The 12,715-nt window shown below is 49.1% G+C and overlaps 1 protein-coding gene across 4 annotated transcripts in view; it reads left to right on the top strand.

Moving 5' to 3' along the window:
• Nucleotides 1-11,640, top strand: part of ZDHHC7 (zinc finger DHHC-type palmitoyltransferase 7) — a 54,361-nt gene extending 42,721 nt beyond the window's left edge. For 3 of the 4 annotated variants that reach the window (XM_032284589.1, XM_032284591.1, XM_032284590.1), the window contains exons 4-8: nucleotides 4,455-4,579; nucleotides 6,946-7,042; nucleotides 8,092-8,173; nucleotides 8,885-9,015; nucleotides 9,569-11,548. In XM_032284589.1, coding sequence (XP_032140480.1) covers nucleotides 4,455-4,579; nucleotides 6,946-7,042; nucleotides 8,092-8,173; nucleotides 8,885-9,015; nucleotides 9,569-9,745 — 612 coding nt within the window. In that variant the 3' untranslated portion in view covers nucleotides 9,746-11,548. Of the gene's footprint in view, nucleotides 1-4,454; nucleotides 4,580-6,945; nucleotides 7,043-8,091; nucleotides 8,174-8,884; nucleotides 9,016-9,568 lie in introns of all 4 variants that reach the window. The other variant, XM_032284592.1, reaches the window with a different exon arrangement.
• Nucleotides 11,641-12,715: the final 1,075 nt, after the last annotated feature.

Here is a 12,715-nt window from a genome sequence, read left to right as displayed (position 1 = left end):
GCCTCAAGCTCACTTATTCTTTTATTTCATTTGTAAATATGTGTATCTTTTAAAGGGGTCTTTTTAGGCTGTGCGCACTGGCTCACACCTGTAATCCCAGCACTTTGGGAGGCTGAGGCGGGCGGATGATGAGGCCAAGAGATTAAGACAATCCTGGCCAACATGGTGAAACCCCGTCTCTACTAAAAGTACAAAAAATTAGCTGGGCATGATGGTGGTGCGTGCCTATAGTCCCAGCTACTCGGGAGGCTGAGGCAGGAGAATTGATTGAAACCGGAAAACGGAAGTTGCAGTGAGCCAGGATCGAGCCACTGCACTCCAGCCTGGTGATAGAGCGAGACTCTGTCTCAAAAAAAAAAAAAAAAAAAAAGGGGGGGGGGGGGTCTTTTTAAAAACATAACCTCAATACTGGTAGCTCATGTAAAGCAATGTAATACTTAATACTAGCTATCCTGTTGGAGTTCAAATTTTCTCACTTATTTTTTTTTTTTTTTTTGAGATGGAGTCTCACTCTGTTGCCCAGGCTGGAGTGCAGTAGCGTGTACTTGGCTCACTGCGACCTTTGCCTTCTGGGTTCAAGTAATTCTGTCATCTCAGCCTCCCTAGTAGCTGGGATTACAGGCGCCACCACGCCAAGCTAATTTTTGTATTTTGAGAAGAGACGGGGTTTCACCATGTTGGCCAGGCTGGTCTTGAACTCCTGACCTCAAGCAATCTGCCTCCCTCGGCCTCCCAAAGTGCTGGGATTACAGGCATAAGCCACCAAGCCTAGCCTGTCTCAATTCTTTTATAATTTTTTCCCTTGAACCAGGGTCCACATAAGGAGCCACCCAATGTGATTGGTTTATGTGTCTCTTAACATCTATTTTAATTAATCTTGGTGGTCCCTGCAAGCTTTTTGTTTTCCTTGGGATTTTTTTTTTTGGAGACAGAGTTTCGCTCTTCTTGCCCAGGCTGGAGTGCAATGGCACGATCATGGCTCACTGCAACCTCCGCCTCCCAGGTTCAAGTGATTCTCCTGCCTCAGCCTCTCGAGTAGCTGGCATTACAGGAATGCACCACCATGGGGTTTCTCCATGTTGCTTAGGCTGGTCTTGAACTCCTGACCTCAGGTCATCTGCCCACCTTGGCCTCCCAAAGTGCTAGGATTACAGGCGTGAGCCACCATGCCCTCCCCACCTTGGGATTTTTTAAGTTGAAGAAACACAGTTGTTTGTCCTGTAACTGGAGTTTGCAGTTTACGTGCCTGTACTGGGTTTTGATGTGCTCCTCGTTCCCAGCATTTTCCATAAATTAGGAGGCAGATCGGTCCACAGGCCTGGCCCCATTCTTACCTGCCTCTTAGGCCTGGGGATCCAGAATGCATGGCAGGGAGCTGGGGTGAAGGTGGAGAGCAATGGAGAAAGGACAGGAAGCATGGGATGGGGTGGTTCAGAGCGCTTTGCTCAGGCCTACCTGGCTGCTTTGTCTCACTATGGCAGACTAGAAGTGGGATGTGGGCAGGGGCACTGGGAGGGGCAGGGGCACTGGAATAGGCAGTGGCCAATTAGGAAGCACCTCTGAAGGGAGGCAGCTGGGCATTTGGGGTAGGAGGGAGGAGCCTGTGTTCAGTCCCACAAGAAGATGGGTGGGAAACATTCAAGAAGTATTTTAGAAAAAACCTCCCCAAAATGGCTAAAATGGGAACTGAGGGCTGAGCAAGGTGCTCAGTTACCTGGAAGGTTTGTTTTGGTGGGAAGAAGAGTGCCCTGTGGGTGCAGGGCAAATAGTGCTCCAGCCCCTGCAGCAGTTCTTGTGGGCACATCCTGGCAAGGCCCTTTGAAATGGTGCACACATGCACACCCCCTCTGCATATGGTCTCTGCTTCTGCCAAATCACAGCTGAAAAGGCTCACAATGAAAATGTAGGTAATAGACCTGGGGCCTCAGGTGGATGGCCTTGAAGCCCCCAGGAGACCATACCTGTGAGAGTTTCACTGTCTGCCCAGGGTTCTGAGAGCCCAAATGAAGCCCTGGACCCAGCAGGTGCCTGAAATCCCAGCAGTCTCAGGTCCCTGAGGATCACCCAGTGTATACCTGGTTACCCCTTTGAAGTGCCTTTCCTGGGTAACATCATAAATGACCAAAAACTGGGGTAGTGTTGGGGTGGCCACTTTCCAGAAGGGTGTCGTGCCACATCGTATCACATCTGCTGCTGCTGTGGAAAGTGCATGCATGACTCATAAAATTAAGGTATTTGGAGTTTTAAAATCTGGCCCATTTCTTCTTATTGAGGAGATGTATAAACTCGACTGTCGGGCCGGGCGCGGTGGCTCAAGCCTGTAATCCCAGCACTTTGGGAGGCCGAGGTGGGTGGATCCACGAGGTCAAGAGATCGAGACCATCCTGGTCAACATGGTGAAACCCTGTCTCTACTAAAAATACAAAACATTAGCTGGGCATGGCAGTGCATGCCTGTAATCCCAGCTACTCAGGAGGCTGAGGCAGGAGAATTGCCTGAACCCAGGAGGCGGAGGTTGCGGTGAGCTGAGATCGCACCATTGCACTCCAGCCTGGGTAACAAGAGCAAAACTCCATCCCCCCCCAAAAAAAAAAAAAAAAAAACTCGACTGTCAGCTGGGGCCTATACGGCAGCATGTGGGATAAATCAAAGCAGCGTTAAGATCCCTAGATTGCTGGAGGAAAGTTGATTACAAGACTCCAGGCCAGCACAGTAGCTCACGCCTGTAATCTCAGCTACTCTGGAGGCTGAGGCAGAAGTGAGACAGAGTCTTGCTTTGTCACCCAGGCTGGAGTGCAGTGGCGCGATTTCAGCTTACTGCAACCTCTGCCTCCTGGGTTCAAGCGATTCTCTGCCTCAGCCTCCCAAGTAGCTGGAATTACCAGCATAAGCCACCATGCCTGGCTAGTTTTTGAAGTTTTAGTAGAGACGGGGTTTCACTATCTTGGCCAGGCTGGTGTCGAACTCCTGACTTCATGATCTGCCTGCTTCGGCCTCCCAAAGTGCTGGGATTACAGGCGTGACGCACCGTTTCCGGCCAGCAAAATGTTTTATTTAAGTTTTCAAACCCATTTTTAACTTCTTTAAGGGAGGCAGTGTGTTAGGAAACACTTTGATCTTGACCAAAACAGCTTCCACATACTGGGGCCATGGGACTGACAAGGCCTTGTCTGGAGGAAGTAAAGTTCGGTGGAGGTTTGGGGAGTGGATGCTCACGTTCGTCCTGCAGCCCCTCCCATCTTCACTTCCTGGTCACCTCCGGGAACCCCTTGCCTGTGCTGCCTGAGACTCAGGATCTGGCCCACTGTTAGCCCTGAATCCGGTGGGCAGCAGTCTCTGGCTCTGCAGGGCATTCACCTGCTGAACTTTGTAAAATGTGGATGTCAGCCCTCGGAGTGCAGAGGTTCAGATCTGTGACTCCGAAGCCCAGCCAGGCACCTGTGTTTTAAGGAGATCCAGCAGGAGCATCTGTGTTGGCAGAGCCCATTAGCTCCCACCTTTCCATTTGTCCTGCCCCTACCCCTTGTCTTTGTACAGTCACTGGAGCCCCACCTGCTGTTCCCAATGTTTGTTGGTCTCATTCTCCAGATCTGTGATTTCTATGTGAAGTACAGGCTCTGGGCTAAGAGGCAGACACAAGGCCTTGTTCCTCTTCTTGAGGCACTGGACCCCCCAGGCAGGTCTGCCTATCTTATTCCACCTGCCACAGCTTCCAGAATTATCTCCTACAAACATGGTTTTGATTACATATCTCCACTGCCCAAAGAACAAAGCCTCTGCGGTTGCAGCCAGCTCAGGCCTCACCTTCCCTACATCAGGTCCTCAGTTGACACAGCACCAGTAGGATGACTCTTGGCCTCCAGCTCTGCCCCTTAACCGTCAGCTCACGGCCTTCCTGACGCCTCTTCCCGCTGCTTCACCATTGCTCATCCTGTCCAGCTCTGCTAGCATTTGGAGCACAGAGAGATGCACGCTCAACTTTCTGGTGCTGCCCCTGCTGGGCTGCCTCATTGCCAGACATGAATGGGGTCAGGTGGTCTGGGCTGCCGCCTCCAGGTTTGTGTGTGGATGCCTTCGAGGAGGATGGCCAAGAGACAAAAGTATCACGTCACTTTAGCAACACGAGATTACAGGCTTTTTTTGAGATTGTTTTGTTCCTTGTTCCCCAACTGCCCGATAAGAAAATTCTGGGCAGTGGTTATCAGTCACCTCCCCATCAACAGGGGCTACAGGGAAGTGGTGTGTACAGAGGCTCCCTGCCCCCACCCCCGAGACACACAGGGCCCCTCTCTGGGGACAAGCCTTGCCTCCGAAAAATGCAGGTGGTTAAGCCATTTATCAAAAGGGTAATAAGGTAGTTTTTGTTTATTGTTTGATGATAAAATATATGAATTTCTACTTTAAAAAAAACCTTTCCTTTTCCCCAACTAAAATACATTCTTCTTAAACGGTAGGGGGCGGTACCCAAAGGAAACGCTACAAAAGAATACATGGAGAGCCTGCAGCTGAAGCCCGGGGAGGTGATCTACAAGTGCCCCAAGTGCTGCTGTATTAAACCTGAGCGTGCCCACCACTGCAGGTACGGCCCCAGCACCTGTCGGCATTCACAGGCTGGCCCCTCAGCGTCTCTTTCTTGGGTTGGGAGCTGAGTAACGGGCCAGTGCCCTAGTCTTTTTGGGAGCTGGGAACCAGTATGGGCTTGGGATCCCCTCCTTCCCTAGGGATTCGCTGTGGCATGACAGCCAGAGGAGGTGCTGAGGTTCCCGCCTCTGTTCCTGGCACACATGCCAGGGGCTAGCACATGTGTGCTCACAGCCCTGGGCACATCCTGTGTGGGGCCAGGAGAAGGGCTCAGAACCTTCCCCTCACTCCTGCTCTGGGGTTCTCCAGCCAGCAGAAGGGCTGTGTGCATTCGGTTTTCTTCTCACCTAGGGTGGTGGTACACTGCAGAGGCTAGGCGCTTTTGGACGTGCTCTTTATTTTTTTTAAATTTTATTTGGTGTGCTCTCAAACACCAGTTACTGTATTTTTAAAAACCCATAGTTCAGTTATCTGCCTGGCTCACGTAACCTTCCTGGCCCTCACGCCTCACCCCTGCTGGTCTTGGTTGCATTTTATCTGCTTCCCCCAGATGTGCCAGTTCCTGACTCCTTTGCCTGCTCCTGGAGGGCCGACCGTCGATTTCACTTGCTGAAGTGTGAAAGTCTGGGGGTGTTTCTCCATTCCTTGAAATAGTGCCACACATCCCTGTACTGGGAAACTGCTGGGGTGTGGTTACACCTAGACAGTACCTTCTCCCAAGGGTCGTGCCCTGCTCGGATAAGCTGGGTGCCATTGAGGACCTCCAGTGGGAGGAAACAGACAGAGGGGATGCTGACTGCTTTATGGCTGGAGTGAAAGCTTTAACAGATTCATATCTACATAGTTTGGCCACAAAGTGAAGAAAGACGAAATGGTATCAGGGAGTAGATGGGTGATTGTCTTGAGCTGGGGTGACTCTGGATGGGCTGAGGTTTGTTTCTGGGGCGGTAGGAATGTTTTTTTTTTTGTTTGTTTTTTTCTGAGACAGAGTCTTGCTCTGTTGCGCAGGTTCAAGTGATACTTCTCTCTCAGCCTCCTGCATAGCTGGGATTACAGGCACGCACCACCACGCCCAGCTAATTTTTTGTATTTTAGTAGAGACAGGGTTTCACCATATTGGCCAGGCTGGTGTTGAACTCCTGACCTTGTGATCTGCCTGCCTCAGCCTCCTAAAGTGCAGGGGTTACAGGTGTGAGCCACCGTGCCCAGCCGAATGTTCTAAAATTAGATGTTGATGGTCTCACAACTCCAGGTAGAATAAAAATCATTGAGTTGTACAATGCAAATGAGTAAACTTTTATGATATATAATTTTTTTTTTTTTTTTTTTTTTTTTTTTTGACACGGAGTTTTGCTGTGACGCGGTCTTGGCTCATTGCAAACTCTGCCTCTTGGGCTCAAGTGCTTCTTGTGCCTCAGCCTCCCTAGTAGCTGGGATTACTGGCGCCCGCCACCACGCCCAGCTGATTTTTGTATTTTAGTAGAGATGGGGTTTTGCCACTTTGGCCAGGCTGGTTTTGAACTCCTTACTTTAGGTAATCCACCTCCCTTATCTCTCAAAGTGCTGGGATTACAGGTATGAGCCACCTCGCCCAGCCTATGGTATATAAATTATACTTCAGTATAGCTGATTAACAAGATAAAATGGGAATGTTTTGGAAGTCAGGTGCTGTGGAGGTCAGGCAGGGAACCCAGGTCAATGAGTAGAAGCCGACCCTATGATAGCAAGTCTGCCTGGAGCAAACCTGATGCCATAGATGCCTGCTTGATGTCATTAATTGGTACAAGTTATTACTAAAAAGTAACTGATATCCAATCAGTTATTTAAAATTGGACATACAGCGTATTTTGGGCGAAAGTAAATTACAGCTGGAAAAACGAGATGACTTAAAGCATGGGTATATAGTTGCACGATTCAAGGTGAATATACATATTCATCAGTGAATATGGGTTAAAGTGGTAGGAATTATTTGAAGAAACGAAGAATGTTTCTTTCCCTAAAGGTAAAAATTCAATTTTTGTTTCTTACTGAAATAGAGTTATAACTTGTAAGCTTGCAAAATTGGGAACATTATTGCTAGGTGTCCATGATCCAGTTTTATGGGGGGGAGAGTGAAAACTCGTGAAGTGTGGCTCAGCGTGGTCTTCCGCCTCATCCCGTTGACCCATTGACTGTTTTCCTTAGGAAACAGGAGACATTGAATTAAAATGATAAACCCTAAAGGAATATAGTGAGTGCGTATGATTGTTTCACATGGTGTATTAGGACATGTGTTCTGATTTCCTCCACCTTTGATTTTATTTGGTTGTGTCACTCTGGTTTCCTCTGAGCATGGAATACTGAAAATCAATCTTTTCTTTTCAGTATTTGCAAAAGATGTATTCGGAAAATGGATCATCACTGCCCGTGGGTGAACAATTGTGTAGGAGAAAAGAATCAAAGATTTTTTGTGCTCTTCACTGTAAGTAAAAATACTTTTGTAGTGACTTACATTGAACTTGACATTCTGTAACTGCATCTTGCCTGGAGCAGGGAAATGTGTACCAACGTCAGACCAGCTTCTCTCCATCCTTTTCTCCAGGATTCACGTTATAATACTGTAGGCAGTAGTCCCAATACATAAATATGTTGCTTGTATTATTTTAGGTCTTCACTGTAGTTTCATTCTCTCCCAGATGTCCTCAATCACTATTGTTTATTAATAATAAGAATAGGAATCTTCCTAAACTATGTTAGAGCTTATTTCCCTATTTGTTTATTTTGAGATGGAGTTTTGATCTTGTTGCCCAGGCTGGAGTGCAACGGCGTGATATCAGCTTACCGCAGCCTCAGCCTCCTGAGTAGCTGGAATCACAGGCAGGCGCCACCACGCCCATCTAGTTTTATATTTTTAGTAGAGATAGGGTTTCTCCATGTTTGTCAGGCTGGTCTGGAACTCCCTACCTCAGGTGATCCACCTGCCTTGGCCTCCCCATGTGCTGGGATTACAGGTGTGAGCCACCATGCCCAGCTGTATTTTTTAATAAAATTATTCTACTTGGTGTTATATGATCTTGGATAGGAAAATGTCAACTACTGCAATTTAATCCTTCCCTCATTTTTCCCTGACAAATAAGATGGAAGTATAAACGTGATGCTTGATCAACCTTTGCTCCTAGAAAGATGTGATTGTTTCTGTTACTAGCTGGCCAGGCGCGGTGTCTTGTGCCTGCGCTTCGGGAGGCCAAGGCGGGCAGATCACTCGCGGTCAGTAGTTCCAGACTAGCCTGGCCAACATGGTGAAACCCCGTTTCTACTAAAAATGCAAAACAATTAGCCAGGTGTGGTGGTGCGTGCCTGTAATCCCAGCTACTTGGGAGGCTGAGGCAATAGAATTGCTTGAACCCAGGACGTGGAGGTTGCAGTGAGCTGAGACCACACCACTGCATTCCAGCCTGGGCGACAGAGGGAGACTCTGTTTCTAAAAAAATAATGTAAAAAAGTATCTAAGCAGTCTCACCCTTGTTGTAGATGTATATAGCTCTGTCTTCAGTCCACGCTCTGATCCTCTGTGGGTTGCAGTTCATCTCCTGCGTCCGAGGACAGTGGACTGGTAAGTTCCCTTGTCCTGCGTCATTCGCTGCCTTGCATGCTGTTACTGGGTGAAAGGGGAATGCTTTAAAGGAAGAACCAGGTTTCTAATTTTCAAGGGAATCATTGTGGTTATTTTAGGAATTGAATTTTAAAGAATTTAGTTAAGTTCTACTTAACTATTTTGCTAGTGTATTGAGACTGGAGGGAAATTGCTGTGGTTTCCCCCAAAGCTTGTGTCTGTCTTCTGGTCAGCTAGCTCTCCATTGTTCAGAGCAGGCTTTGCATTGTCCCTGTGAGTACCGACCCTAAGCAGGTGTCGTGAAAACAAGCGCTCATTGTCTTACCTGAGATACGCAGAGGTCTGGACAGGCTCATCCCACCCCAGGGAACGTGGGGAGTGGACTCCTGTGGGCACTGCTCACAAGTACGGGTGCACACAACCCTTCTGGTCTGGCCTCAGTTGCTATTTAATACACAAATACAGTGTCAGGGAAACCTCAGAAAACACAGAACTTTGAAGCCACTGGCCGGGAAGTGGTGGTGTGAATTTTTGCTTGGAAGGGTGACCCTCCTCTGCTCCTTGGAGAACAGTGAATGCGCCCATTTAGAAACAGCTCCTCCCCGCTGGAAGCTTGCCGGGGACTGGCCCTAGTGGGTTCTTCTCTGAACCAAACATTGTGCCACTCCGGGTGTTCAGGGCCAGTTATAACCAGCTCCCTCTTGTTCACAGAATGCAGTGATTTTTCACCTCCAGTAACTGTAATCCTGTTGATCTTCCTGTGCCTTGAGGGTCTTCTGTTTTTCACCTTCACTGCAGTTATGTTTGGCACCCAGATCCACTCCATATGCAATGATGAGACGGTAAGTTTTGTTCTCAGCTGCGTGTACGTAATACGTGGTCGAAGGTTGAGTAAATGGAAGTCCTGATGTTAACAGCAGGTGCCTGTGGACCTACTCGGGAGAGTAATGGGGCGGTCTTGATAGCTTCAGCCTTTCCTGTGTTTGCTGTCGCTTTCATTCTGGGTGGTGCATAGTTCTAGTCTTAATTTGATTTGCGAGTCAGCAGAGGCAGGCAGACTCCCATCTCCCAGCGCAGTCAGTGAATTTCAGGGAATTGACTGCTTTTGGGGCCTGGCTCTGCAGGCCTGGAGCGGTGCTCAGTAAATGTTTGTACACAGTAACTGACAGGTGCAAAATGTTGGTGCTTGGCTGTGACGGCCATGTGGCAGTCTGGGCTGGCCGGATGGCTGCAGCCAGGGTTGTGCTCACAGAGGCCATGGATGGGCGTCTGGATTGGGGTGGAGCTGGGAGGGAGAGTTCCACACTGTGCTTGAACACCGTGCGATTCTCAGGCTCCATGGGGTCTGCCGAGCTTCCTGGAGCCGCTGCCACTTGCTCTTCTTTCTGCTTCCAGGAAATTGAGCGATTGAAAAGTGAGAAGCCCACGTGGGAGCGGAGGCTGCGATGGGAAGGGATGAAGTCCGTCTTTGGGGGTCCCCCCTCACTCCTCTGGATGAATCCCTTTGTTGGCTTTCGCTTTAGGCGACTGCCCACGAGACCCAGAAAAGGCAGCCCGGAGTTCTCAGTGTGAGGCCTGGTTCGACAGGCTGGAACTTGCTCACAGACTTCTGCTTATTTATTTGGGGTCTGAAGGAGATCAACAGCTCATCTGTGACCAACAGGGCAACTGGAACCTACACAGACCAACTGCTTGCAGCAAGCAGAGTTTTATATACTTCTAGTCACAGACGGCAGATTCTCCACACCGGAGAAGGCGCTCAGTCCCCACCTGTACAACGTCGGAAAGTGCGTGGCCACGCAAAGAAGCCAAATGTCACGGCCTTCCTGCAGAGCTAGGATTTTTGTTAAGAATACTTTGCATTTTCTAAGAAGTCGGTGGGGTTATTACATGGGTTATTCAAATCCTGTGTACTGAGCTGCTGTTTCCAGTCATGAAGACAGCCAATCCAGTGAACAGGCGTTCTCCGAGCAGTCATTTCCGGGGGCTCCTGCTGACCCCCTCTCAGCAGTGCACTCCCCGGACCCCACAGCAGGGTGTTTCCATAGAAAGACGTTTTGGTCTCCATTAGCTTCTGATGCTTTGCACCGATGTTACAAAAGATCTGTGCACTGAACAGTGAAGGTGACTTCCAGCACACTCCCCGCTGCCCCGAAAGAGATGTCCTTTGACCCTCTCAGCAAGTTTGTGTGCGTGCGTCTGCGTGTGTGTGTGCATGTGTGCATCAAAATTGCCAGTGTTGTTGAGGCAGTGTAACATTTACCGGCTGTGTACAGCAAACAAGCTATTTTTTAGAAACCGACGTTTCAGGGAAGAGGGGGGAGCGGCCGCGGGGTCCTCTCCGTGGTTACTATGAATGTATTGCTACTGGAGGACATCTCGATCCAAAGAACAGTTGTTGCTGTGCGGTCCTTCATTGCCCTCCTGCTTTAATTTTTCAAAAAAAAATCTTGAGTGCTTGAGGGCCTTGGAACTGATTTTTTTTTGTTCCAGCCAAATATAGCAGTGTCTAAATGGCTCCTGGGGAAGGGCAGAGCCGCAGCTCCCATTGGGCAGCTCCATGCTGTTGGTGTGTGGGGCAGGGGACGCATTCCAAGTGGAGAGGCAGGCCCCGGACCTTGGGCACCTCTGGGAAGGTGAGGGGACCATGAGGCAGCCAGCCCCTGTCAGGGGCGACTGTGCCACCGCGCAGGCCGCGCTCAGGTGGGAATGGTCAGGATGGCGCCCTCCTGTTGCATTTTTTTGTTAGCTTTGATGTTTTCTCTACCCACCGCACAGGTGATAAAATAGGATCCTTCGTGTGGAGCTTAAATTTATGCCAGAAAGCCAACAGCTCCCCTCCGTGGGGACTTGCCTTAACCTTGCCTGGTTTGTACATTTTTTGACAGATGCATCCAGAAGCAATCTGACACAGTCCGAGGGTCTTCCTTTAAGCTTGCCCTCCATGCTGAGAGAAGTTGGCGTCTCCCTCCTGGGAACTGTTTGCCTTTCCGTTCATCTGTGAACTGTGTTTTGTTTTTAATTACTCTGTACCCCATCTGAATCAGGGCTTCTACCACTGCTGATGCAAAGCCACAAAGGGACCTACCTGAGCCACCGTCCTAGCCAGGCGAGCAAGCCTGCGGGGGGGGGTTTGGAAGTGGATGCGGTCACCGCGGAAGCGTGTGCGCCGGTAGGGGGAGAAGTGCGTCACAGTCACAGGGACAAAGCATAGACCGTGCGTGATCCTGGAGACGCGAGTTTCCAGAGACTGTTTTGCATATTCATTTGCACATTGTTGTCTGGGTGGACATGTGTATGGGCTTCAGTGTGAGGCTTTTAATATGTATATCCTGTTATCAATAAAAAAATTATCCAAGTGGTTGAATCCTGTGAGACTTGGCAAGTGTGTGCAAATCAAGTATACTTGACTTTTCAACCTCTTTCAATGTAACTTTTATATGAAATAAAGTAATCCACTGACAGTTCTCAAATGGTTTCCAAAGCGCCTGTTCTTCATGGATGGCAGTGTTTTCAGGGTGTAGCCTTTGCGTGGTTCATGGACCCAGCCCCAGGCTGTTAAGGTCGCTCCCAAGCAGTTTCCAGAACCTCTAAATGCTTTCATGCCCAAAACTAGTGACCCAGGTGTTCATGCATGACTTACAAATGTTGCCCACGGAGGACTGCTGCTCTGTGAGGGCCGCTGCTTGTTGAACATTTAATTCGACTCCCATCATTTTTTGTTTGTTTGTTGTTTTGAGATGGAGTCTCGCTCTGTTACCCAGGCTGGCGTGCAGTGGCGTGATCTTGGGTCACCGCAACCTCACATCTCCTAGGTTCAAGCAATTCTCCTGCGTCCGCCTCCTGAGTAGCTGAGATTACAGGCACATGCCACCAGACCAGGCTGATTTTGGTACTTTTAGTAGAGATGGGGGTTTCACCATGTTGGTCAGGCTGGTCTCGAACTCCTGACCACAGGTGATCCGCCCACCTTGGCCTCCCAAAGTGCTGGGATTACAGGCGTGAGCCGTGCTCAGCCAACTCCCATCGTTTTAGTTCTTTTCATTGCACATTAAAACAAAAACAGTGTTTCAAAAATCTCTCCACAGTCCAGAATCTCAGGTACCTACAATTTGGTTTTAATTCATTGACCAGATTTGTCTAATATTTGCACTGTGAGGGAACCAAAATGCCCACTTACCTTCCAGAGGCCAGATGGTTGGTGTGTGCCACGGCCCTGCCTCGCGCATGCTGTGCCTTGGGGTGCCCGGTGGCATTCCAGACATGCAGAAAAGGGAAGGAGACGAACTCAGAGGCGTGGACAGCAGCTCCAGCTTGTGTCTGTGGTTGTGCCGAATTTTGCTGCAATATTATTTGTATTCCTTAGATTAAGCAGGCTCATTATATAGAAGTATGACGCTTATATTAAAACATAAATGTCCCCCAAATAGGAAAGTGGCTAAATCCCATTTTCTATACACATGCTCGGCTTGGGTAAGAAAAGCAGGGAAAGTAGCTTGAAGGGTAGGTAGCCGGGGAGCTGCACACAAAAAGCAGGATGCC

The sequence above is a fragment of the Sapajus apella genome, unplaced genomic scaffold (genome assembly GCF_009761245.1).
Source record: "Sapajus apella isolate SASKATOON/1434 unplaced genomic scaffold, GSC_monkey_1.0 scaffold15, whole genome shotgun sequence".
Lineage (NCBI taxonomy): Eukaryota > Metazoa > Chordata > Mammalia > Primates > Cebidae > Sapajus > Sapajus apella.
This window is presented reverse-complemented; position numbering and strand designations above follow the sequence as displayed.